This window comes from Motacilla alba, chromosome 4, assembly GCF_015832195.1.
Source record: "Motacilla alba alba isolate MOTALB_02 chromosome 4, Motacilla_alba_V1.0_pri, whole genome shotgun sequence".
Lineage (NCBI taxonomy): Eukaryota > Metazoa > Chordata > Aves > Passeriformes > Motacillidae > Motacilla > Motacilla alba.
In genome coordinates this window covers 67,821,222-67,846,859 of record NC_052019.1, presented here as the reverse complement: position 1 = coordinate 67,846,859, position 25,638 = coordinate 67,821,222, and the positions used below count along the sequence as shown (strand labels likewise).

The 25,638-nt window shown below is 40.9% G+C and overlaps 2 protein-coding genes and 1 non-coding gene across 5 annotated transcripts in view; 2 read left to right on the top strand and 1 right to left on the bottom strand.

Annotated features, from left to right (window-relative positions):
- The window catches only part of LOC119700365 (bifunctional heparan sulfate N-deacetylase/N-sulfotransferase 3), a 55,986-nt gene extending 42,753 nt beyond the window's left edge, over nucleotides 1-13,233 (top strand). Inside the window, exons 10-16 of one of the 2 annotated variants that reach the window (XM_038135431.1) lie at nucleotides 2,564-2,738; nucleotides 3,110-3,280; nucleotides 4,275-4,384; nucleotides 4,836-4,938; nucleotides 6,123-11,581; nucleotides 12,014-12,069; nucleotides 12,610-13,228. In XM_038135431.1, coding sequence (XP_037991359.1) covers nucleotides 2,564-2,738; nucleotides 3,110-3,280; nucleotides 4,275-4,384; nucleotides 4,836-4,938; nucleotides 6,123-6,242 — 679 coding nt within the window. In that variant the 3' untranslated portion in view covers nucleotides 6,243-11,581; nucleotides 12,014-12,069; nucleotides 12,610-13,228. Of the gene's footprint in view, nucleotides 1-2,563; nucleotides 2,739-3,109; nucleotides 3,281-4,274; nucleotides 4,385-4,835; nucleotides 4,939-6,122; nucleotides 11,582-12,013 lie in introns of both variants that reach the window. The other variant, XM_038135430.1, reaches the window with a different exon arrangement.
- LOC119700998 lies at nucleotides 11,735-11,865 on the top strand. Its single transcript, XR_005256979.1, has one exon. It is a non-coding gene; the product is annotated as a small nucleolar RNA SNORA24 (small nucleolar RNA).
- Nucleotides 13,234-14,694: 1,461 nt separating the features above from the next.
- The window catches only part of PRSS12 (serine protease 12), a 33,509-nt gene continuing 22,565 nt past the window's right edge, over nucleotides 14,695-25,638 (bottom strand). For both annotated transcript variants that reach the window (XM_038135432.1, XM_038135433.1), the window contains exons 9-13: nucleotides 24,880-25,085; nucleotides 24,175-24,253; nucleotides 22,055-22,177; nucleotides 18,928-19,208; nucleotides 14,695-17,295 (exon numbers count right to left, since the gene is read on the bottom strand). In XM_038135432.1, coding sequence (XP_037991360.1) covers nucleotides 16,988-17,295; nucleotides 18,928-19,208; nucleotides 22,055-22,177; nucleotides 24,175-24,253; nucleotides 24,880-25,085 — 997 coding nt within the window. In that variant the 3' untranslated portion in view covers nucleotides 14,695-16,987. The remainder of the gene's footprint in view (nucleotides 17,296-18,927; nucleotides 19,209-22,054; nucleotides 22,178-24,174; nucleotides 24,254-24,879; nucleotides 25,086-25,638) is intronic.

Sequence of the window (25,638 nt, the reverse complement as noted above, 5' to 3'; positions counted from 1 at the left end):
TTAATATGTGCAGAGCAGTAACAAAATAATGTATTTCTCATTACACATGCCTTTGAAAGTAGGACAGTAATGGTTGGGTAGTTGGATAGATGGACACAAAAGTTACGTTCCTGCTGGAAATCTTATTTCTTAAGAGAAGAAAGATACTATCAGGAAGAGGCATTTCTTCCTTTAAATAGGATCTAGCAGTAGCAATAATGTAAATAATAAAAAATGGGGGCAGGGAAAGCCTCTCAAAATGTTCTTTAAAGATCAGGTAATGAGCAGAATGTGTCTGTGTGTGTCAGTAAGTGGTGCTGAGACAGAGCCTGTGTCCCTGCCGCCACATTCACTGTGGCTCCCTGGGAGTCACCAGGCACAGCTGCACCTGAAGGTCACTCCTGACTCCTCTGTTTTCCCAAAGTACTGCACTGTAAAGCTCTGCAGCATGAAAGCTGGTGACATGCAGTAGCAGCTGGGGAGCAACAGTGAAGGATTATTGATTTCTTGTCTTGTTTCTTTATTTTGCCCCCAGTTTAAGGGAGAATGCTTTTATTGCCTTTGACTTAGTATTCATCCATAAAATGAACAGGATGAACGCTGTTCTGTGGTCTCAGTGCAGACACATCAGATCCAATTTGTTTGCACGCCACTCGTTGTCCCAGAGTTGCAATTGCTGTGGCACATTCTCACTGGCAAGGGTGGTGAGTCAGCCACTTGTGCCAGTGAGGAGGTGCTGGATGAATAAGTGGCAGTGGGAAATTGCTGCTGAGGCCTTTGCAGCCAGTGAGGAGGACATGCAGTCGAGGCAGAGCAGCTCCATGCTGATGGAGCAGCCAAAGTACAGCGAGCCCGTTCTTCCACAAAACCAATGTTTTCTTGTTGCTGGAAAACGACTGTGCTGCTTCTGTCTTTCTTCCTGCCTTATCCGCTTCCCTAAGGTGCAGGTACAATTTGGCTGCCACGCACACGTCGGATTACCTTCATCCTAACGTGGCACTGTGCGTAAAGCTCACAGTGGTCAGCCTGTCTAAACCAGGCACATCCCTTTGACAGGTTCTCACCACAGCACCCACTCTGTGCCCCACCACCCCTGCCAAGTTCCCACAGTTAAGTCTCAGATCCTCAGAACTCCCTGTTGGTGTCGTTTCCTAATTGTTAGATTTGCATTCTGACTGCCAGGCGGATCGGTCAGACCACTTAGTATGTTAGTGTGTTTCAATGCTGGCTTGTAATGAGCTTGCTGCTTTGTAATTAGATACAAGGGCTCTCCTCATTAGTCCATTAATTGGCTGGGATTCCTGCAAGAATCACAAATAACAATCAGTTCAGTTTTGTTTACGGTTGTGGAGATAGGGCTTTATCCCTGAGCTGATCTTTGTCCAAGGTCCAAGTCTTTGTCCAAGGTTGGATTTAGAGCAGGGCCAAATACAGAAGCAGAAGAGGGTTCCTTTATTCCTCAGAACCTCAGTATTGCCCTTTTGAAAGCAGTGTAGGCTTCCAACAGACATGGCAGAATAGTAAGGTAAGAACTGACTGGTAACTTCTAGTTATTGTTGAAATGCAGAAGTCTAAACAGACCAGTCCTGCATTTCTTTATGTAAGCTTTGTTACAGGTTTCTTGCACAAGTTTCTCTAAAGCCTTCTCAGCTTCATCACGCTCATCAAATCAGCCCAAAGACTTCTGGGAAATGCAAGTCCATTGACTTCAGTGGTTACAGTTTGAGAGCTGACAAGTGCACATCATTTGTATTGGAAGTAGCTCATTTGTATGAATAGAGAAAAGTCTAAGCACTGGAGGAAATCTCAGTCCTTAAGCATGGTCTTCAGAAGAGGCTGTTTAAATAACGTTTATTTTCTCAATACAGGTTAACTGAAAAGTCAAGAGGGCCAAATTTTCCTATTTATTGTTTTCCCCAGCAATAACAAGAAGTGATCTGAGGGCCAGGGGTACAGAAGTCCTTAAATGACAAAGCAATTGCAGGAGTTTAACTACAGCTTCATAACAGATGAGGAAAGCTCCCAAAAAACTGAAACAACTACAACCCAATTTTACCCCAAAATGTGCCTCACAGAAAAAAAAAAGTTAATTCTGTCACTGCTCAGAAACCTTTTACCTGATGAAGCCGTGGGGGATTGTTTCAATGCATCTTCCCCATATAAAACAGCCTCTTCTCAGTGAAGGCAATCCTGAATGATACTAAGTAGCTTTTTCATACAGGATTGCCCTTCAGTTGGTGTCAGCAAAGGCCAAATTTGGAAAACTCAATTTCTACTTTAGTCTTCAGCAGTTTGTTCTGACTGAGAAGTGAGAACTCGCGAATTTTAAAATACATAAATAGTGTAACATTTTTATGCAGTTAAAAAAATAGCTGCAATGTCTAGTTACACATAGTGAGAAGCAAGCTAGTACCAAGTAAAATATGATGAAATATACAATGTAAGCTTTGGTTTGCTTTCTATTTTTTTGCACTTAGGCTTTTATTTTAATTGAGTGCTCTAGAATGAAGTATGCTTAACAGATTTTCATTATCAGCCTTTGTATGATCTTTAAGTAGTTCTGAGGATGATGTTGCTTTCCCAGGTACATGGATTTCTTTCCAACTCCTTCTAATGTCACCACTGACTTCCTCTTTGAGAAAAGTGCCAACTATTTCCATTCTGAGGAAGCTCCCAAGAGAGCTGCTTCCCTCATCCCCAAGGCCAAAATCATCACCATCCTCATTGACCCGTCCGACCGCGCATATTCCTGGTACCAGGTATGCACTTAGGAGAACATGGGAAGGCACCAGGCCAGGTTTCCACCCTGAATCCTCTCTCTGTGTCCTCTCAGGATATATCCATATAGTCAATGACCATCTGTGATCACCCATGGGTTATCTGTCATATTTTAAGGATTAAAATACCAGTAACCACTTTATCACCTTATCTATAATGCAATCATATAAAAATGATTACTTGATTAATTAATGTAATGAGTACATTCAGAAATTAGGATATAGACAGAGTTATGTAGTTAATGCTCAAAATACAGGATAGGCTAAGAAATTTTTGTCAGAGCAACCAGTTTTGCCTTGTTTCTCCAGCTTTTGTGGTCTGTAAAGTTCCAGCAATGTCACTACTTTTACAGCATCAGCGATCCCACGAAGACCCCGCAGCTCTGAAATTCAGCTTCTATCAGGTGATCACAGCTGGCCCTCGAGCCCCCTCTGAGCTCAGAGCTCTGCAGAAGAGATGCCTGGCACCTGGATGGTATGCTACCCACATTGAAAGATGGCTCACTTACTTCCCACCTTACCAGGTGAACAAGACTCTTGACATCCTCATCCTATATATGTGTGTGTGTATACTGTCCTGAAAGTTTACCTTTGTAAAAGTCTTGCCTAGTGACTGCTGATCTCTAGGATATTCTCCAAATCATTACCCTCCTTCTGGCCCCGTGTAAGGTCAAGCTTCAAAAGATGCCCATCCTAATCCCTGAATGTCGTGTGATAACGGCAGACACTATCACATGATTGGTATCTCCTTGGGGATTTATTTCTGGAATGGAATTTTGTGACATTGGCAGCGTGTCTGGCACTGCTCCTCACCCAACAGTTAGAGGGAGGTTGGCTGCAATCCCAACCTTCTGTTTATCCAGGACTCTTGTAGCTGAGACAAGTTGGCTGGAGTCTGCACCTTCCGTTTCCCCGGAGTGTGCCAAGGAAGCTCTGATGCATCTAGCTGCTGTTGTTCCCCACATACTTGTCTTTTCAGCCAGCCTTGTATATCTCTTCATGAGATGCACTGTGCTGTAATATCCTGACTCTTGAATGAAATTCTTCTCATTATGTTTTCATTACCTTTTTTCCACAAGTAACCCGTGAATATTGAATAATATTGCATTGTCATGCAGATTTTTGACAGATTTTATGTCCCACAGTAATAGTGAAGAATCAGCCCCCATGGCCTTATGTTTTATCTGGAAAAGTAGTAGCCATTTATATATTTTTTTTCTTGGCTGGGCCAGTCTCTCTCAATTTCCTGACAGTATTTCTTATCTTTCTAGATCCTTCACTGCTATTTCTCTGTTGTCACAACAGCTTCCAATGCAATATAATTTCAGATTTAATTAAGATGCTATTTACCCTGCTCTCAGGTCATTAATGATGATGACAATTGAGACTGAGCCCATTATTGTTTCCTGGGGCAGTACTCTCTATATGATGAAGGAGTTTTACAGAGGTGAAAGTTGCAGTTGCAAGCCTGAAATAATGAATTTCAAATTAAACCTCCATTTATTTTCTCTGTTGTAGTTGCTAATTATTGATGGACAGCAGTTGAGAACTGACCCATCTACCGTAATGGATGAAGTACAGAAGTTTCTTGGAGTCTCTCCTCATTATAATTACTCTGAAGCCCTAACGTAAGTTAATCAGTTTATCATTTTCACATGTTCCTACATTCCTAAAATACCAGCTAGTCTGTAAGTCAGCTTATTGCAGAACAAAGCCCTTCATAGTTCTTGGAGCTGTCGTTCAGGTGAATTGTTCAGAACACAATTTAGGGTTAATTTTTCTGTGCATCATTCACTGAGCCACTTGGCTGTTACAGAAATAGAGCTCTGACAGACAAAGTGCTGCTTTGTGAGAGTTGCATATGAATTTTGAATGGATCAAAATGAATTTTACTTCCGTAAGTGAAACATGAAATGCTGATACGCAGAAACAAAAAGCAAATAGAATAATTTCTCTTTATTTTTGGCATTAGCTGAAAAACAGATTCAGTTATATCAGTCAGGAATGTAACATCCGCACTTTTGGATTCTCCTAGGTTTGGTTACACACAAATTTTACACCTCACAATGTTTGTTTCAGGTTCGATTCTCATAAAGGGTTCTGGTGTCAGCTCTTGGAAGAAGGCAAAACCAAGTGTCTTGGGAAGAGCAAAGGCAGAAAATACCCTCCTATGGATTCTGAGGTAAAGCATGCTGTTCATTGGCATTGTACAGGAATTCAGTTGGCACATACAGGACATGACACAAGCAAAATCATGAGAAGGGAGAGAAGACAAAATTAAGTATGAATTACTTATGTGGCTACCTTTCCCTGAAAAGGATATGTTTAAGATGGCTGTGGGCTGCATAGACATTCAGTTCTTTATTTCAAATGTGAAGATTAAGTCATTAAAAACAACAGCAACGAAGCCCCCCCACAAATTCTACAACTTAGCGCCTCCTCAGGAAACTAAATGTGCTGCTCCTGAAGTCCTGTCCCCTTTACCTTACGGACTTAAGCAGCAGAAGTTCCACAGCGCAAGTTTCTTCTCAGTCATCATCAGATAGGTGTATTTGTGTGGTCCCTTGTCTATGAGACTAGTTAGACTGTGACAGTAATGCAGGCACTCCTATAATCCAGTTTTAAGACAGGTTAAGTAGTGTTTCTATGAATTTTAAAAATGCCTTCCCCAGGCAGATGTTCAAATGGGGAAATTTCAGTCCAGTCAAATGCTGCAGCCTGTACCCAAGGGCAGTTCAGTCTCCTATTCCAGTTCTAACTTACATGTTGATTCTGTCTTGCATTGCCATTTCATGTAGCCTGGCTAAAATGCAAATAAAAACCTACAGTTTGAACAACAGTAAGAATTAATGTACCAAGGACTTTTTCCTCACAGTACTTAAGTTATTTATAACTTCACATCAATACAGTCATGCTGATTCAAAACCATTGGGTGAAAAGGATTTTGGTCAGAGATAAGACTGTGTTTGTGCAAACTCTTGTCTTTTTCATCTCTAAATGATTCTGAAAATGGAGGTTGCTGACTGATACAAGTCTACATACAAAGATATTTTAGAGGCTGTTACTTCAATCACACTGCAGTAAAAGTATCTCCATCACCTTCAGTATGATTCTGAATGTACAAGACTAAGAGTAGAATTCACTTCTGCTTTGACTTTTGTGTTCATTTTGGACAACCTTTGTTTCCCTTGAAATTACCTTTCAGAGTTCAGCTCCTTGCATGCAGTAGATAGCATAAAACAATAATAAATTGCTTAAAGGGAGTAAAATTTTCACAGAGGTCAAACCAGCTTTGAAACCTCAAATTCATAGCAACTGCAGTACAGTGTTTTATTAAATAAAAACTTCTCCTTTTGTATCCCTCAGTGCAGGGCCTTTCTGTCGAGCTACTACAGAGATCACAATGTGGAACTGTCAAAACTCCTCCACAAACTGGGACAACCCCTGCCATCGTGGCTGAGACAGGAACTACAGAAAGTGAGATAGCATTGGAAAAGAGCTTTTTGAAGTCTCCTTCCACACTTCAGTTGTCATACCTGAACTTTCCAGTGGCTACCAGAAGGTCTTGTAAGATATACCTCTTCAAAAAAGCGTAAAGGTTAGAAATTATTTCCATATGCTGGCATGTGGATTGTAAAAATACATGTGTTCCTTAGAGCTCTGGTGGGCCAAATCTTTCTCATGAACATTTCTGGGCCTGTGGACTTCTGGACTACTGTGCACATATGTGGAAGTTATTTACAACTGGTATAAGCGTCAGAGATACATGACCTGTCCGATTTCATGGTAAATATTACATTTTTATATATCAGTTTTAAAGTATTGTGTCTCATGTAGGTTTTGTAGCCCTTTGTTGGACCACTGTAAGTTTTTCTTGGAATTTGGTTATTATGTTGCATAGGATAAGATCATGAAATGTAGCACAAAATGCCCAGAGTACTTCTGCCTTTGGAATCAGCTTGCTGATACCCAAAGTGTGTGCAAACACTGGGGAGCAGTACAGTTATCACGTATCATTTAGCTGTGCGTGGCAAAAAATGCACCCAGCAACGTCTGCAACCCACAGGTGTAGAAAGAAAGCCACAAGCGAGCCAAAACAGGAGGTGTGATTCTATCCGGTGACAACAAACCCTCACAGTGAGGGACGGGCCTTTGTCTGTAGTTAACATGTCTGATTCTGTACTGACTGAGATGTGAATTATCTGAGCAGAAATGTGATTGGATATGTGAAACACGCAAGTTGCAGCATTAAACAGTTGTGACCCAAACCGGAGTAGTGCGAGGAAGAGGCTTTCACCCCTGGTTCTGTGAGCGGCCAGATCTGAGCACTGCATTCCAGGCTTACATTGCTCTGAGTCAGGAGTGACTCCACTGAAATGAACAAAAAACTCCCAAAAAGCAGCAACAGATCTTTACTTTTATTGCCTTAATTTGCACCACCATTTTTTCCTTAAATTATTTGTAAATTTAACCTATGCTTTTCCCCCCTCAACCTCATAAAAATTGTAGCATCTTGCTGCAACCTTCAGATGACATCAGCTGCAAAAATTACCAGATTTCCAGATGAAAATACCAGTTCTGTTTCCAGATACATTAAACATGTTTGGTATTAAATAATAGGAATAAGCTTTAGAGGGGACAAAAATAAACACAGTGTGTAGTCATGGTAGAAAATTACACTCAAATCATGGGAAATTACATGCAGGCAGATATTTGTGATAGTTCTCGACAATGCATCTCTCAATGTATCAGTTTAGATGTGAGATAAAGTCTAATCAATAGTGCTTAGGAGTTGAGGAAGATCATTGGAAACTTCAGCTAAGTGTGGCCTTAATGCTCCTCACAGAACTTTGGCTCTGAGTGTTTCTAAAGGCATGAAGGAACCACAGTACTAAATGCAAGGCTTTATGCAGGAGCTCTGTAATGTTTTCATCATTTGTTTCAGGGTGAATATTTTAAAAATACGCATCGGATGGTGGAAAAACTTCCTATGTCTCAGTGCTGTTTTACGACTTTTATGTAATCATGCAATTTAACTTTCAAGGTAATGGAATGGAAACCAGCCTGTTATTCCCTAAATAGAAAACAGATGTTGAGATCCTTACTGTACCTCTAACTGGTAATCTTTATTATTTATTGATTTTGTCTATGTAATACGTGGTTTTGATAGGCCTGTAAAGAAAAAAATCTAGACAGATTTGCTGTATATAACAATATTCTTTACGCAGCACATTTTTGCTAAGGGCATATGCATGATTAAGGATGAGGACCTACTAGAGTAGACATTTTTTTAAGATGAACATTTCTGTTATTTATTAGAGTGAGAATTTCATTTTCACTTTAAATATTTAGTCATATGGATTTGTCTCAAAAGCTGACTTGTCTTAAAATACTTGTTATTTGATAAAAGAAGCACTCTGTATTCTGAACATCTGTAAAAGCGAATACTCTGCATGCTGCAGACTGCTCGTGCATCCATATAGATTTGTAACAGTTAAATTGAATAACCAGAGAAAATACTGGGGGTTTTCATCCTGTCAAGATTGATTTTACTCTTGATACAACCTGGTGTAACATCACTCAAATTTTTGAAAAACATTTGCAGGGATTGCACAAAGCTCCTGTTGTGCATTGCTGCCTCAGTTCTCCATGTTCTTCAGTGAAACAGTGTTATAAAATAGAGGAAAATGGGAAAAACCTTGGGCACTGTCAAGTGCCTGATGTTTTCAGGGTGAGAACACAGACTGAGTGCCTCCTACATGCAGGAGGAGTGGCCTTCAGCATCATTCCTAGTTCATTCTTTGTTTTAAAGAATTCCCTCTCTGTCTTCTTGTCCTGGGAAAGCAAGGCCCTGACAGATTGAGAATGAGTGGGCAGTCAAGGACAGAGTGGTGACATTGGTCTCATTGTCCCCTGGGGAATTTTACAGCCCATCTGTGGTCACCATGAGGTACTGGGATAATAAGTCCTCCACATGCATGGCCTCGGCCTTGGGTGGATTATTAGTTGTTTGTAAAAGGATGGTATGAAGCCCTGGGGGGTTTTATTCCAGAACTGTTCTACTGAAATGTGTTCTTACATTTAACAGGAGCCTTTAAAAAGCATTTTTAACATGCAGCCGACTTGGTGAAGGAGGAGGAGGCTGAGCACAGCATGCAGACAGCAGCTGGGTGTGTGTCAGGGGATGCACCTGAGTACAGGGGAGTCACCAAGTCATACCACACGAGTTACCTGACAAAGTGTAACCTCTTCTGTTCACAGCTGACGTGCAATCACTGTTTGATTTCCAGAAGTCACTGTCAGTATTAATACTCTTAGAAAAACAGGTTTGTTATAATCTGTTTGCTAGTCCAAGTCAGATGTTTCCTTGTGGCTGGTAACACAGCTGTGGTTCCTGTTCCCCCAGTAGGTAACTACACAAGCGATTTCTTTAACGACTGCTTGATTTTGTGAGTTTCATCTTCATTCTCCTAAACATGATTCTGAAATTTGCTTCATGCGGACCTCAGTGCCATTAAAAAACTATGTGTGGTTCTGAGCAGATATTGACCATTTGGGGGTGTAAACACAGAGCCTGATCAGAAATCACCTAATTATTTGAGCTAACATTCCTGAGAGTACTGTGACATTTTCCCAGTTCTACTTGTGCAGAAAGAATGAGTTTGGATGATTTGCAGACTATCTTGTACAGAATATCCTTTTTCATTGCTTAAAAATGTGAAACTTCCTCAGGAAGAAATTAAATAGATATTTCAATGTTTATAGATGTAATACTCTTGTCATTCACATTGAATGAAAATTGCTGGAAACATTTTTCTCAGAGTTTTTTTTTTTAAATAAAAAATAGATATTATTCTGATAGTGGCATGGTATTTGAAGTGCAACAATAAACTCTGATAAGAAAATGTAGCGCTATGTGGAAGCAACTTTTCGTGTTCACAAAGTTGTCCTTTTCCAGGTTGGTTAGCAGCCGTTGCAGCATGACGCTGAGCTGTAACACAGGCCAGCAGCACAGGAGCAGCATGAAATGTTTTCAGAAATGAAAAACACTGCTTACTCTTGCTGTGAGTGAATATTGCTGCTTTATGCAGCTGCTTGTTTTACTGCTTTTGCTTCCTGCTTACTTTTTATTTCTTGTGCCAGCACTTGCTAATGTGCTGGAGAAACATCTCCAGAGTTTGCTATTTTTAAGATAACAAGGAAAATTTATTCAAATCATTTGCCTTGGGGATTCAATAGTCGTGCCAATGCATCAGCCTACACAGACATGAGAAAAGCTTTCTTTGGAGAAACCTCTGAAGATGGTATGAATGTCCAAAGGAAAATTCACTCTTACCAACAAATTCAGAACAGAATACAAAATGGTACTTATCTAGCTGGGTAAAATCTGCTTAGGGGAGTGTGGGAGATAGGAAACCTACATTAACAAAATCCTGCCGTCATTACAGAGAAATGATGCAGCTTAAAATTCTATAAGCTCTTAAAAAACAGTAAAGTTAGTAACAAGTAATAAGAAAAGGGGAAAGATCCTTGCTGCAAATAATAATAGCTTTTTGGCCTCTGTCTTTGATTTATCTACTTGCATATAATATTTCTTTTCAGTTCTTGTAGTCCACCAGTTTCTAGAGCTCAAAGGCAAAATACCCTTTTTTTTTTTTTGTCTCTCTGCATGACATGGATGGAGAAAGCACAACAGTCAGCCAAGGGCAAATCCTAGGAGCAGGAATGTTAGCAGCAGCTGAAACCAAGGACCAGAGAAACCTGAGTGAAGGAGCAATTGTCACCAAGTAAGGGTGACTGTCTTCCCTGGACTGAGGCTGACTAACAACAGCTGAATAAGCTGCTGTAGTGTCAAAGTTACAGTAATTAGGAGAGATGCAGATTTGACAATTAGGAAGCATTTCTTTATGAGAAGGTGTTCAGACACTGGAACAGACTCCTTGGAGAGGAGGTTGATGCTCCAGGCCTGTCAGTGTTTAAAAGTCATTTGGAAAATGCCTTTAGCAACAGGCTTTACCTTCTGGTTGGCCCTGAGGTGGTTGGCATTTGGATTGATGATCCTTGTAGGTGCTTCCCAACTGGAATATTCTGTTCTGTTCTATCCTGTTCTAACTCCAAATTGAGGTGTGGACATTTGGCCAGCGTGCAGTAACTTACGTGGACTGGAAAAGGAAAATAATCTGTGTTCACCTAGGGTGGTGACGTCATTTGTCCAGCACAAATGACTGGACAAGACATTTTCCAGTCTTTCACGACCTCTGATTTTTATTTTAGTCCATGGTTTTCAAGTAATGAGCAGTATTATTGTAGCACTTAAGGCCATCCGATGACTGGACCAAGCCTATACACACATCTCTCTAAACAAAGCTGTCAGCATCGCTGTCTCAAACCAGCTGAAGGTCTCTGCTTTGTTTTGGAGCATGCCTTCACCCGTTTTCCCTCGGGGATGCTTCTCGGTATCATCGGGAAGGAGCGGGAATCAAAAGGCGAGAGGGATCCATCGTATTTCCGTCCGCGCCTTCCCCTTGTGGCCGAGCTCAGTGCGCGTGCGCTCCGTGGCCTCGCCCCGCCCCCGAGGCCACGCCTCCACCGGGTGTGCCGGAGGAGCCCAGTTTTGGTCGCGTGCTGATGGGGCTCCGCGTGGCCGGGCGCGCGGCGCGGCCGTTGCTGCCGAGGAGGTCTCGCGGCGCGGCCGTTGGCGCTGAGGGGGGCGGCAGCGGGAAGCGGAGGGGCAAGGTGAGGGTGAAGCTGAAGTGGCGGCGCGGCGCTCGGCGCCTTCTTCTCCACGGCGGCAGAGGAGCGGAACGGAGCGTAACAGACAGAAAGTAGGCTCCGTGAAGGCGTGGGCTACGTAGCAGGGAGGACGGGTGGGAGCCGGCCGCGCGGGGCCCGGGCCTGGGCCCACATGAGGGAGGGAGAGAGGAAGGGAAAATGGCGGTCGCCACGTGGCGGTGAGGGGGGTGGTGGGGGAAGCCGAGATCCATGACTCCATGGGAGCTGCCGTCTGTGGCTCACTCCCTTCCTAGACATGGAAGAGCAAGGCCTTGCTAATTGGCAAAACTTTTACCCTCTTGTGGGTATGAGTCGTTGACTGTGGCAAGTAACAAACCGATTCTGCCATGTGGTTATCCCTCTCCCCCTTTTTTGGTTTTTTTTTTTTTTTTAATTGGTTTTCCAGGTTTCTCCCCTTTTTTCCCCTCCAGTAAACTATTGCAGCGCGGTTTTTAAGCTTTTTTTATTCGTTTTTAATTCCGCAGGAGCAGAGAAGCTGAAAACATGGAGGCGTAGTTGTTAAAGATCGTCTTCCCAAAAAGTATGTGTCTGACTGTGCCTAATAAGCTCTTCAGAGGTGAGATTTGGGGCAGGAATAATACCGATTTGATAATTTGTTTATCCATTACTCTGCTGCGACTGGTTCTTTGAAACCAAGGTATCACAGTTATTTTAAGGTGTGCTTCGTTTTTATGTGTTTTCGGGACAGAAGAGTGTAATCAAGTGCATGAATGTGACCAGAAGGACTTGGGTTTGGATGTAGAGACATCAGAAAACATAATCTGCTCTTTCTAGTAGAAAAAACACACTGCCAGTACTTTGCCTGCCAAACTAGAAGCATCTGAATGCACAGATTTCTCAGGGATATCCTGGGCAAGAGAGGAGTGTCTTTTTTTATAAGCATGTGAGTAATAAGAGAAATCTGCAGCTGTAGGAGCAAGGGAGATGGAAGTTAATACCAACAGCTGTGTTTCAGAGCAGCTTTACAACTTCTGGGAGAGTGTCCTACTGTTTCGTGATCATTGTTGTTTGTTTGTGTTTCCAGTAGCAATATTAAACTGCCTCAAACTTATTTTTACAGGGGAAAAACCTTCTTGAAAGAAGATGGGGCTAAATTCCACATCTGAATTCTAGTAGTTGTATCTAAACATGCTGATTTTCGGTTAGTGTAGGTGAACGTGTTTAATCATCTGGAATTTCTGCCTTTTGGGAGCAGTAATATTTCTGGATGTCAAGCAGAGCTAGTAAAAGCTAATGTTAGGCTAGGTCTTTACCTCGATTTTTAAACATTGTTAAAATGTGGAGCTTTAATGAGAGCTTCTGCAGTCCATCTCATCTTAAAGAAGAGGGACTGGAACCCAGCTTACTGTGCCTAAAATTAGCCTTGCCTGCTTCTACACAGACAGATACAGTTAGGATCTCATTGTGTGCTGCTCCTCTCTTTGGGCTGTCACTAAGCCTTAAGCTATTACAGTACTGGTTTTGTTAGTTAAATGGCTGTACTGCACCGTCAGGGGTGGCTCCTCTGCTCTCAAAGTGTTAAATAGATTGTTGCAATGAGTGTACCTGTGCTGCAGAAGCTGTGGGTAAGTTTTTGAAGTCTGGAAAATGGAAGTGGAAAGTCCAGCTGTAATTTTGGTGTCTGTGTGAATGTAAAGCATTTGAATGTATGAATAAGTCAATAAAGAGACATGACTGGCTGCAAGTGTGGTTCTGGTTCCTTTCTTGAAAAGTTGCTGGAACTAAGACTTGACCTGCACATGTTTGTCAGGATTACGTACACATGCCAAATCTGCCTGTTCTGGGGACACACCTTTTGGGCAGAATCTGTGGTTTCAGGTGGCTGATGCATTGCCTGTGACCCGCTCCAGAAGTGGTACGGCTTGAGTCAGAGGTAAGTTCTGCAGGGCAGAAACAACAACTTTGAGTAGAGCTGATTTTTGCAGTTTGCTGAGGTCTCCATAATTGAAAAAAATTCATAGAGATCCAGTAGATTGTGAATCATTGCATACTCCGACAAGATACTTAAGCGTATTGTCTTAGTGAATACCAGCTGTGCTGGCACAATCTCTTAGGGAATATCTTTTAAATAATAATGTATTTTTTGCTAATAGTTGGAACTGAAAAGTTGGAGGGTAAGGGAGGGTTTGAGAGGACTGGGAAAAAAAATCTGTGAAGCCAGAGCTGAGATGTTCAGCATGCAGTGTAATTGCTGCTGAGTGTTCAGCAGCTGAGGTCAGGATTCCTGCTTAAAGTGAATGGAGCAGAACTGTGGGCTCTAATTACTGGGTGGACTAGATCTGAGGAAATGACTTCCGGTGGTTGTGTTTGCTAGGCAGATCAGGAAGCTGTCATAGGAAACTCAATTTTTTTTTAAGCACATGCTTTTTCTGCCCAAGCGGAAGTACGGTTGAATATGTTTTCTTGTGTGGCACTGTAATGAGTGATAGCACACGTGTTTACTTGTGATGCTTTTAACAGCCCTCTCATATGGCTTACTGCGCTGTATTCCAAGGTGGTGGCTGCCAAGCCTGGTAGCCAACAGTGTGTACTGTGAGTTCCTGTTTCTCCAAAACCATTGGACCTCTGTAGTAACTTCAGCACTTGTAGAAATTGCTACATCTGCTCTGCAAGGGCAGTTACTTGCTTATCTTAAACAGGCAAATGCCAGGCAGACTGGCCTTTTTGTTTTGGGAAGTTGCTTAGGGTTGAGATAAGATACACATTAAGGAGGCTTTGTGTGTCAGTTGCAGTGATGTTTCTGTATTGTGTATTCTGGCAAGTAAGCAAAAACTTGGGAAGTTCAGGAGGGCTGTATCTGACTATAAATCTTCATGGTGCTGGGGAGCCTGGAGAGATGACATTTCTTGAGGGTGATCATCTCATCTGGTGACAAGTGCCAAGTGTTTTCTTGGTTTGTGCCACCATTAGCGCAGTTACTAAACAGCTTCAAAAGTTTAGGATGAACTTACAACAACGTAACTGGTCTGAGTTAAAGCACTGGGAATAAGACGAACTTTCAGAGAAAATAGCCCTAAGTTTATATGCTTTGAGGAAGATGGTTTCAAGAGTCCCCTTTCTCAGGTACAGCCCATGTGAATTTCACCCAGCTGATGTTCTGCAGCAGCTGCTTGTACATCTGTGGTATTAACATACAGAAATTGTAGTCAGTGTGGCAGTTTTTATTGTATACATGTACACCATCAGGCTCACTGAACAAAAATGAGAATGGCGTAAGATGGAGGCAATTTCATTTTAAGTTAGAAACTGAGAAGGCATGCTCAGCATGGAAACAATAGTGCAACATTTTAAAATCTAACAAAGCATTCTATTAAAAGAGCAAAAATAACAAAGTACTGTACTAAATCTAAATGTTTACTACACTTAGTATCAGGCTTAGTTCCCCCCCCCCCCCCCCCCCCCCCCAAGATAACCTGTTTCTGTGGTGCAGCTATTAAGGGATGATTATTTCCCCTGATTATAACATATATTGCACTATGTAGCCTACTTCACCACAAGTTGCAATGGGTCTTGTACGGCTTTACTTGGATGTTACATGCAGATACTTTGACAGACTGACTTCCCTTGTACTTAAGGGCTATATAGAAGTAAGAATGTAATGGTTTTGAAGTTGACTAGCACAGTGTTTTGCATTGGTCTAACAGTAGGTGGTCACAGTACAGTGATTTATGATGTTTTAAAATATTTTACACTGTTTGAAATAGTGTGGAATTAGAGAGAACTAAAATACATTAAAGCACCTCATGTACTAGTTTAGCACCAGTTACAATAATTAGTCCTGACCCTTGAAAACTTAAATTTGAGGTTGGAGATATTAAGGGCTAAATGTTCAATCATAAGGGCTTTGGCAATGTCATTGCCACTTCATATGCAAGTGAGTCTTGGATATTTGTTATAACACCAGAGAGACACACAACAATACAAAAATGAATAATTGCCCACTTACAGCATGAATGCAAGCACCCCACTTTTTCACAAAACGCCACGCAACACAGTCATAGCCAGTTTGGGGAATAGGAAATGAGGAAACAGTCACTGGTGGTTGCAGTTTGCACTATCACTATGTGGTGACATTCATCTGCCACACTTGTCACACTGGAGTGTTTCATGGCCCACAGCTTTCAGTTGTGTTTTTATGAGCATGGTTGTTACTGTGATGGGTAGAGCACACTTGGACTCAGCATGGTCTTGGACCATGGGGATTGTAGTGCTGAGCTGTCCTGGCTCCCTCCCCAGTGAGTCGTTTCACAGGTGATTTCCAGACTGATGCCTTTCAGTGTTACAATAAGGTGGTGATTACCTGCTGTGTTCTAGGTTCCTTGTAGTGGCCCTTTCTCAAAGGACAGTAAGTTGGTTATCATTGCATTTTTTAAGTAAGTTGTTAGGGATTTCATAGCATGGGGAACAGTATTTGGAAATGTAATTAAACGAAATCAAGATGTGTCAGTGCTTTAGAAGCCACTGAAAACTAAGCTTTCCTGTGAGATCAGTCTTGAACAGTGTTGCAACTAAGCAGGAGAGAGTTGTCTAAATATCACTTTATAGAAAAGGTAGTTTAAGACTTAAACTTTTTCAGACAAGTTTCGGCTCAACACAACTCCATTGTATGTATTACTTTGGTAGGATTGACCGAGGTTCTTTGCACTGCTTGAGCAAAGCCCAGCAATGAAAGGATAGGGATGTTTGTTAGTCTGACACTGGACTGACAACTAGTGGTAAATAGAAAAAGTGAATCTTCTCCAAAATGCTGTATACTCAAAATTGCACATTTCAGAAGTAGGACAAATGCTACTTGAGTGAAGTAAATAAGTGGTTGTTCTTGCAGGTGTGCAGGATGTTTGTGGAGAAAATGTCACTGTACTGCCTGTTTTACTTGGGAATGTACTTTAGGCACACTAACCTGTGAGGACATTTAGCCAATTAGCTGGGAATGTGACTATTGACCATTATTTTCCTTCCTGCATTTAATACATACTCAGAAGTACTTATCGAGAATCAGGCTACGAATGGTCTCAGAAGCTACTGAAACATGAGTCGAATTTAGGGCACTGAGTGTAGAATCATGGGAATAATAGACTAAATAAACTAGACTGAAGATTAATTGAGATCTATAATTGTAGAGAAGCTTGGAGCATAAATAGCTTGGAGCTACAGTCTTGCGGGCAGAGTCTCCAGCTATCCTGCTCCAGTATTACTCTAGCTGGCTGTCACTTCCCCTTAGATACATGGTAGCTTGTTCATGCAATATTTAAACTTCTGGAACAGGAAGGACGGTAATCCCTAACTGGAAGCCTTGAGTGTATACAGCTTAGAGTTAATGAAAACAAAACCACGTGAATCAGGAAAATGTCTGTTTCCACCCACTGTGGGCCCCAGCTGTGCACTGCATGTGCTGTTCAAGTTGTCCTGCCTCAAAGTTTGGTTTTCATTATGGGCATTCATAGTTTGGTCACACTTTTAATCCAGGGTATGAAAGATGATACTTTTGTGTAGACACCTGGGGAATCTTTGACCCCACAGCCGTAGCCCCAGGAGGTCACACCGTACACAACCCAGCTTTCCCCTGGGCGTTCGCACATCAGTGGTCCACCGCTGTCTCCTTGACAGCTGTCTACTCGTTTCTGTTCCTGCACGTTTCCAGCACAGAGCATTCTTCCTGTGAATCTCCTTTTGTAGCGCTCTTCACACACCCTCTTGGGAAGTAAGGGGATGGCAGCCTGTTGCAGTGTTCTTGAATAAGCCCGTCCTAAAAAGGATATCCAAATTATTGTCTCATTACAATGGTCAGTCTTGGAAATATAGATGTGATTTAAACCAATTTTTGTTCTCAGGTCTTCACACTGCTTTGTCATTACATAAAATTTCTGAAAACAAGACTACTGAAAAAAATCTCTGCATTAAATATAATACTAAAATACGGTAGATACTGTAAATGTAAAATGTAGATGCTGTTTAAAACAAGTAGCTTTTCTGCATGTGTTCTCTGGATCTTTCCAAGGCTGGGGTTTGGTTTATTCTGAGCACTTTGTCTTCTACAGAAGAGCATAGGCTTTAATACCTCTATGTGAAAGCAATTTTGGGGAGTCTTGAGCAGCTGAGAGTAAAACAGTAGAAATCCTTTATTTCTATGTCACCAGTTCAAATCTAGTGTAGCTCAGCCTGAACAGGTGCTGCATCTTCTGGTGGCTTCCAAGTAGATCTTTCTACTTTTTTTCCATAGCTTGCACTTCTTTCAGTTGAAAGCATGGGAAATGAAAGCTGCTGTTGGTTTAACCTTTTTTTAAGTAAAATCTTATAACTTGTGAAGCTATTATGATTCATACAGTAAGTGTAAAATGTCAGTTGAGGTACTGCAATGATGTAAATTCTTACCATAAACTGAAGCCAATTACTGCAGTGGTTAATGTTTCCTGAAATAGCTGTCCTCAGTTAACAGTATTGCAGGACTTTCAGTGAATTATGTTAAAAGGCTAGACAGAGCTAGGCAATGAATTACCAATTGTTTTTAGCAAAAAACCCACCCTACACATCTCTCTCATTTATTGTAGTACAGTGACCCTGACATCTGTGCACACAGATTAGTGCACGTAAAGAGGAGGGGCAGATACTTGGCCTTGCCTTGTCTCCTTGGCAGTTGGAGTGAGTCACTGGAAAAAAGGCTCAAGTGTGGTTGCTGTCTTGCACTACATTCAGCACCACAAAAAGATAAAAGTAAAACATGGTTATTAATTTGTGAAACATTTAAAGGACAAAGACCTTTGAAGAGGAAGAATCTTGTACTGACCGAAAAAAGCAAGTAGAAGCCTGGAGTGCAGATTGTGTTGAGGCTCTTGTAAATTTTGGCAAGATGTTCTGTTATTTAAATCAAAGCTGGTTGAAAATGTCAGTGGTAACAGGGAGCACTAAAATGTTATTTGAAATTCTATCGTGCATATTTTCCATCCATTTTTCTATTGAAGTATTGTAATTTCAATAACCTTTTTAAAATTAAAATATTCATGGTCCTTTCCTTTGAAACCTTTAATGTGTTAGAGCTGTTAGTTGTCTACTGAGGCAGGGGGTGATAAACTGCTGTGCAGGGTGTGCCTGGCAACAAAGAAGCTTTTTATTCCTGCTTGTCATTCTTAATGAGGCCACTTGACTGACAGAGTCTGTGATTTACGGTGGCACGGTTAATCACTGCTTGGACACAAATACAAACGATAATCAGTAAACAAAATACTGTCATTCCTCATTAAGGATCAGGAAAGAAAATATTTGCCTATGTTAAAAAAGAGTAAAATAGTTACATTTTGAGCATTTTCTTCTTTTAATTATTTGTAAGGGTTTCTTTAAAACAGCCTCAGATAACCAGATTGGTGCATGGAGGTGATTTTACCTGTGTCACCCCATCCAGTGATGAAACAGTTGGGAGCAGTTTTCTGTGGTCGCTCCCTCCTCAGTGGCAAGCAGGCAGGTAGAACGTGGGTGCTGAACCTTGCGCACTGTTCCTCGGGCCCCTGCAGCCTCACCAAGGCAATGTCGTAGTCGCTGCTGTCAGGCCTGTAGTCCTTGTGCACCACAATCTCCTGGACTCCGATTTCCTCCTCATACTCCTCCAGCACCAGCGTGTGATAGTCTCCAACCCGCACTACGTAGTTGCGAGTGTTGTTGCCATACCTGAGATGGAGGTGAAAACAAACAGGGCTGGCTCAGGCAAAGTCACATCCTGAGTGTGCTAACCGAGTTCATCACTTTCTTAATTGTTCACATAACTAATGTTAGCAAAAGATTTTTTTAAAGAGCAAAAATGCTTTCTCAAATATTTACACTGACATTTCAGTGTGTCCTAAAGAATATAAAAACCTTCTTCTGAGGTTTCAGATTGTGCCATATTCTTTTTTAATATTTTCACAGGCAATTTTCTTATGGCCATTTGTCATGACTGGCACTTCAAATGTACAAAGAGTGCATTATAAATTTATTTAGGAAGGGTAACACAAACTACCAGTAATTGCAACAGCAGCCTGAGTACTGACATCATTTGGATGCTCCAAAAAATTACTGGAATGACAACAGTGTTCAGGCCTGCTTCTTGGGTTGGTTGAGGAACTTTAGAGGCTTAGGTAACTTAATAAAAACCTCTTACATCAATTGATGCTATAGTAAGGATGACAAAACATTTGTGCATCACAAGCACAAACTGTTGTCAAACTGACAGGAGGCCTGTAAATCTTAGGCTTGTTTTGCATCTGATGTAATCCTAGTTTCTTTCACATTGTGGACAAAATGGTAAATACAGTAGAGATTACTACTGTGGCTGAAATAACAATTTTCTGTGCATGCCTTTGGAGATTTTTGTATTACGCACAGACCTTCCCAGGCAAAATGCAAACAAGGGAGTACTGTTGGGTACATGTATTCATTTTAAAATATGGCTAAGCAAACAGAAATATTTTTCTTTTATTTCTCCCTTAATAGCCTTCAACGGCAAATTTCTAATATGTTTGGAGAAAATAGTACCCACAGTGGCCCATCACCTTTCAACCTATGCCTGTTCTTTTTATACCATCCAGCAATGTTCTGGTCTCCATAGCTTGTTAAAGCCTGCTTGAGGAGCAGCAGACTAAGCAGAAAAATTATAGTTTTCTGCACAATATAGAGCTGTACCACTGAATATTTTTTCTACTTGAGGGTTGCATTCCTGGTTGCCTGTAAAGCTTTCTTGGTCTAATCCTTCATGTCTTCCATGAGCAAAATTTCACTTCTAGGCTTTATGAAGAGAGAACTGCAGGCTGTGAACAAACATCCCTTCATCCCAAGATTAACTTCTATACAGGATACATTAAAGGGTTTTTCCCATGTTTCCTTATTTTTCTAATTATTCAGTTTTTGGAGGTTTTTTTAATGTATACACCTTCCAATTTCCCTATAGCTGTCAGAATAACTCAAGACAAGGATGGGTTATAAAACAAAAAATAGCTTCAAACGTTTTATCTTAAATAATTTATCTGCCAAAGTATGGAAACTAATCATTCCACTGTAGTACTGGTGAACAATTCTAATAATCGTGCATATAATTATGCTTAATTTTTATTCCTAGTATAGATGAGCCCACATTTGTTACTTAAGAAGTGTTCCAATTTCCAGGATATGAGAAATGCTATACTGGCCTTTCTCTTGTCCATCTGCGGAAAATATGTGAAGAAGGCACTTGATCTATAGATAGCTCTTGGAAACCTATCCCTGAGATCATTTGGAAGTTCAGCCCAGCCTGTCCAAAGGGAGCTTAGAGCTAAAGGCTTCCCTCATTTGCAGTGAACAGTAGTGCATCCACAGGGTGTTAGAGCTGCGTGCTCCGGCCTAATTGCAGTTTAAATGTAACTTCTGGGACAAAACAATACTTTGGTCCCTGAGACCACGGGTAACAGTTTCAGGGTAGCCTGTGACAGCCCCTCAAGTGGCTGCACCAATCTGGAAGTACCACAGTGTACTTGCTCCAGCTATGCTGCTGCCCCATCCTGTGGGTGCTCAGCAGAGTATCCAAAATTGGCACTCCTTGGTGCCACATTCAGTTTTCAAGCCTGTAATCAAAGGCTTTCTCAAGACCCTCAGGCAGCATCCTTGGCAATCACTACAGAGAAAATGAGCAGGGAAATAGGAAGCCATTGTCTATGAATTTTGATGAAAGCAACTAAAGAGCTTCCATAGTTCTGCAGAATCACCAAGGACAGTTCAAATAGCAGGAAATTTTACTAACTTTAACTATTTCAGCTTGAAATTCTACCAAGGAAAGTCCTCTGTGGACACAAGAAAAGATGTGCATCTGGTGCACAGCAAAGGTAATACACCCTGTATTTGAGTAAAAGTGTATCTGACTCTTCATTTTAGTTACTAGTGTGCAAAATTAAAGGCTCAAAATCAAAATTTGAAGCATTTGCAGCTAACTTGAGCAAACTCTAGCAAATACCCTCAAAATTGTAGTGCTCCTTTATGTTTTTTTCCCAGCCCATTCCAATGAAATAGTCACTAATCACAAGATTAACTTCCTTGTTGTGCAAATTGATGCTTTTATACTTCAGTAACTTCATCAGTAGTGAAGTCCTGCGTTTAGTTACTGCTGTGATACAGTAAAGATGTCTATCACTGTCAAGATCTGTTGTTACCAAATTTAATCTAAAATATTCCAGTCCATGTTTGGTGTCTGCTCAGTTGTCTTCACTGTAATCTAAAAGCCATAAGCTGCATTTTTTTTTGGAACAGAAAGTTAAAATAGTGTTGTCTATATTTTTTCATTAAAATGCTGAAGTGGTGAATATAAATCACATGAATGATAACACCCAAATAATTTCAATGCATTAGGGTGTTTTGTTTGTTTGAGGGAAAGGAGGTTAAGTGGTAGGGTTTTTTAAAATCAAAGGCCAACTCTTGGAACAGTTTTCCATGGGCTTGAACTGTAATGGTTTTGCATATGCCCAGAACAACAAACAGTTTAAACCACGATGCACTATTGGAGAGAGACCCACCTTTTAAAGCAGTGTGCAGCAGTGAGGACCCAGCAGCTGCTGATGAGAGTAGCACCACACAGGAGTCTCCCGTCACCATGAGAGGATTTCAGCCGCAGTGCCACCTGCCACGGCCAGCCGCCCCTGCAGGAGTGACACACGGTGTTGAGTGTACAGCAGTGGGGAACTCAGGTTACCTGCAATGTGCATCCTGTTGGCTTTCTTTGACTGACACAGCTTATTTACAAAATGTGCTGTTTATTAAGGGTGGTGAATATTTTATATCCTGGCAACATTCAGAATTCCTTTTAACAATGGTCCACATTACCTTACAGAGAATTTGGGCATCCAGCACTCTTAAGTGCTTCCTCCCACAGTCAGCTATTTGAATTTTCTCTTCTCAGATCGCATTAATTGAGCCAAAAATACATTCTGTGGGTTGCTCACCAAATACCATCCAAGTCAACAAACCAGAAATTTCCTGTCAACTGGAGAGGGGAAATGGGAATTTCTTGAAAAGCTGAACCCAGCATCCATCCCTGTCTTAATGAGAAAGGAAGGTGGCAAAACAAGATGTAAGAAGCAACAGTAGAAGTCGCAAGTATAGAGGAGCACCTTTTTCCTGCCTGTGATTATCTGTTTTTTATAGTAGATCTGGCCATATTTGCATACCTATGAATACAGGATGGATTATTTTTTGCTGGTTTAATATATTAGGAGTCAGAGAAGGGAAAGGGAGAGAGATGCACCTGTAAGCAATGGCAGCATCTAAGAGTAAGCAACAGGTAGTCTGAGTGTTTTCTGAGTACTGTCAACTTGAAAGGGTGTGCTGGAAAACAGGAGCTGCCAGGGGCCATCTAGTCCAGCATCTCAGAGTTACCTGTGCCAAATTTTTTAAAGTAAGGTGGAGGAATTTACTTCCCATAAAGAATAAAACAATTTAGACACTTCTCCATTTTAAAAGATAGGATTTAATATGTTTTTCTAAAATGAGGTGATTCAGACAGCTTTGGATTTGCTGGTATATATGTAAGTATCCAGTTCTTTTCAAACTTCATCAAGTTCCTTGTCTTGATGACTCCTTGTGACATTGAGTCCTTTTCTGACACATACATATGGTCCCTTTCTTGAATTTGAAGCATTTCTCTGTGCACTGTTGGATTTTCATCACCTTTTTTCTTCATTTTACATTTCTGTACTGATTTATGATGAGACCAGCTTCTTTGCTTTGACTGAATTGTGCAATACATTATTTGTCACCATTGCATTTCAGCAAGTGTCCTTAGAACTCATATTCTGAGGCAAGAATTCTCGGTCTCTTCCTGTGCTATGCATTATCTATTATCTCATTTGTCTCTTAACTAAAGTAAGTCATCCTACTTTACTTTATCTGGCTCTGTTAAAATATTCTGGGCTCCCTCTTGTTACTGTGCTTTGAAGCTCTCCCACTTGGGCAGTGTCTTCTTAGAAATGGATTGATCAGTGCTGTGCATGTACTTTGAAATGGGTTGCACAGTGCTTGTGATGATGCTGTTAGTGTATTTTTTACAATGCCTTTTGTAAGATTGTGTAAATATTTTTGTGTGTGTGTGTTTAGTCACAACTGTTAAAAAAGTAAAGTCAGTGTCTCATGGATTTTTAGTTGTGTCATCGTCAAGGCTTATTTTGTGAAAGAAAATAAGGTCTTAGGCAGTGAATGATACCCAGGCCTCTGTTTTTTTTTGGTGTACTTGTACTACAAGTACACCTTGTAGTACAAACCTTGTACTACATTCATAGCTCTGTTTTTATAGCTCTTAATCCTCTTCTTCATTTTATAGCATCTTCTATCCATATGAAGATATCCTCTGATAAAAGTAAAAATAGCTATTTTGCAAGTTAAAAATTTAACCCATTCAAGGACTTTACCCACAAGCATCTACAGATTTTCAACTAATGCTGCAAGTACTTATCAATCAATACTTTTTAATTTCCTGCCAAATTTGCTTTGGGTATATTTCTACTCCTACATCATGACCAGTCGAAAGAAAAACAAACACCAAGCGTACAATAAAATTGTAATTTTGGCAAACCACTTTGGTGGCAAATACGTGTCTTAGAAGCTTTATATTCAAAATTATTTGTCTTTACCAATTATTTACCGTAAAGAATTTTTCCCACCAATTATTCGCTTTTGTCGACGATGGAGTAACCTCAGCCCACAAACAGAAGCAAGAGAATCTAAATCAGAAAGGGAAATGCAGAGAGCATTAAACTCAACATGAAAAGTGCTCAATATTCAATGAGAGGTAACTTTAAAAAAAATCTAAAGGTTGAAGTTAGTTGGAGGGTAGTTTTGCAGGGTAGTTTTTAACTGGCAAATTTTGTATTGGGGAAAATAGACTTAGAAATTCTTTGTAGCTGAGTTCTTTTGACTGTGATCAGAATAATTTACACATTTGCTTCTCACATGTAGGATTTTACAGGGCTCTTCCTTACTTCCTGTAAGTGGAAGCAGACCTTGGCCAACCACACAGGTCTCAGTCCTTATCTGAGGATAACCTACACCTTCAAAAGCTGAAGGGAGCTGTTTAGGTTTTTGCATCATGTCCTTCAAGCAGCTTAATGAACATGGCTGCTCTAAACCATGGCAACAAATACCCTGTATTGATTGAGTAGTCTTGGTGCTTCCTTTGTGTAGCTGCAGGTCACACAGTGTCAGCAGAGAGGATTCCCACCCCTTTTGTTCTATAAATGTTTTTGATAAAACTGTTTGCTCTGTGAGGTGGGATTGTTAAGTCTGTCTCTCCTACCAGGACACTTGCTCACCTGGACCTGTTGGTCCGCCCCTCATGACAGGGCCTCACCTTTATTGCTGTTGCCAGGGACTTTCTTGCTTAGGTGGTCGCAGATGACCCCCGCGTCCTCGCTGTGCCGGCAGTTGTGTGTCCCAATGTCCTGCTTAATGCAGTCTGCCAAGGATCTCTCATTTCCTGTACACTTGACATTATCCACATGGATCGGTCCTTTGCCCTCACCAAAATAGGCCATTGTCCTTGCTCTAGCTGGACCTCTGCAAACAGAGCATATTTTTTTATTATTATTAAACATTTTGAGGCATTATTCTACATATTACTCAAATTTCCAAGTGAGTAGTCAAAGACATTGAGGTTTCATTCCAAACCCTGTCACTGTTTCACTTGATAACAAACACCTTCTCACCACCTCTCTTATTCTGGTATGTAGAAAAAAGCTGTGACAAAATTGCTACATTTCATTAATGTTTAAAAACTGCTTTTCTGTATCAGGTAAGAAGGCAGTGTGCAAAGTATTTTACATTGTATCAGCATTACATTTAGCCATAAAACAAAATATGTGAAAGCTGCTTTTTCATAATCTCTTTAATCCTCGTATAAAGTCAGCATCTGTGAAAGCTAAAAATAATTTGTTCAGGTCTGATTCCCTCAGATAGATGGGCCAGTTAAACACAATATACTTGCAGTGCAGTAGGAGCAATGATGTACAGACCTATGAGTTGTTAGTAGTTATGAAAATATTTTATTATCATGTTATTTATTACAGGGCACCCCATATTTGAGGTCTAAAAATGTCATGTGACTGGAGAG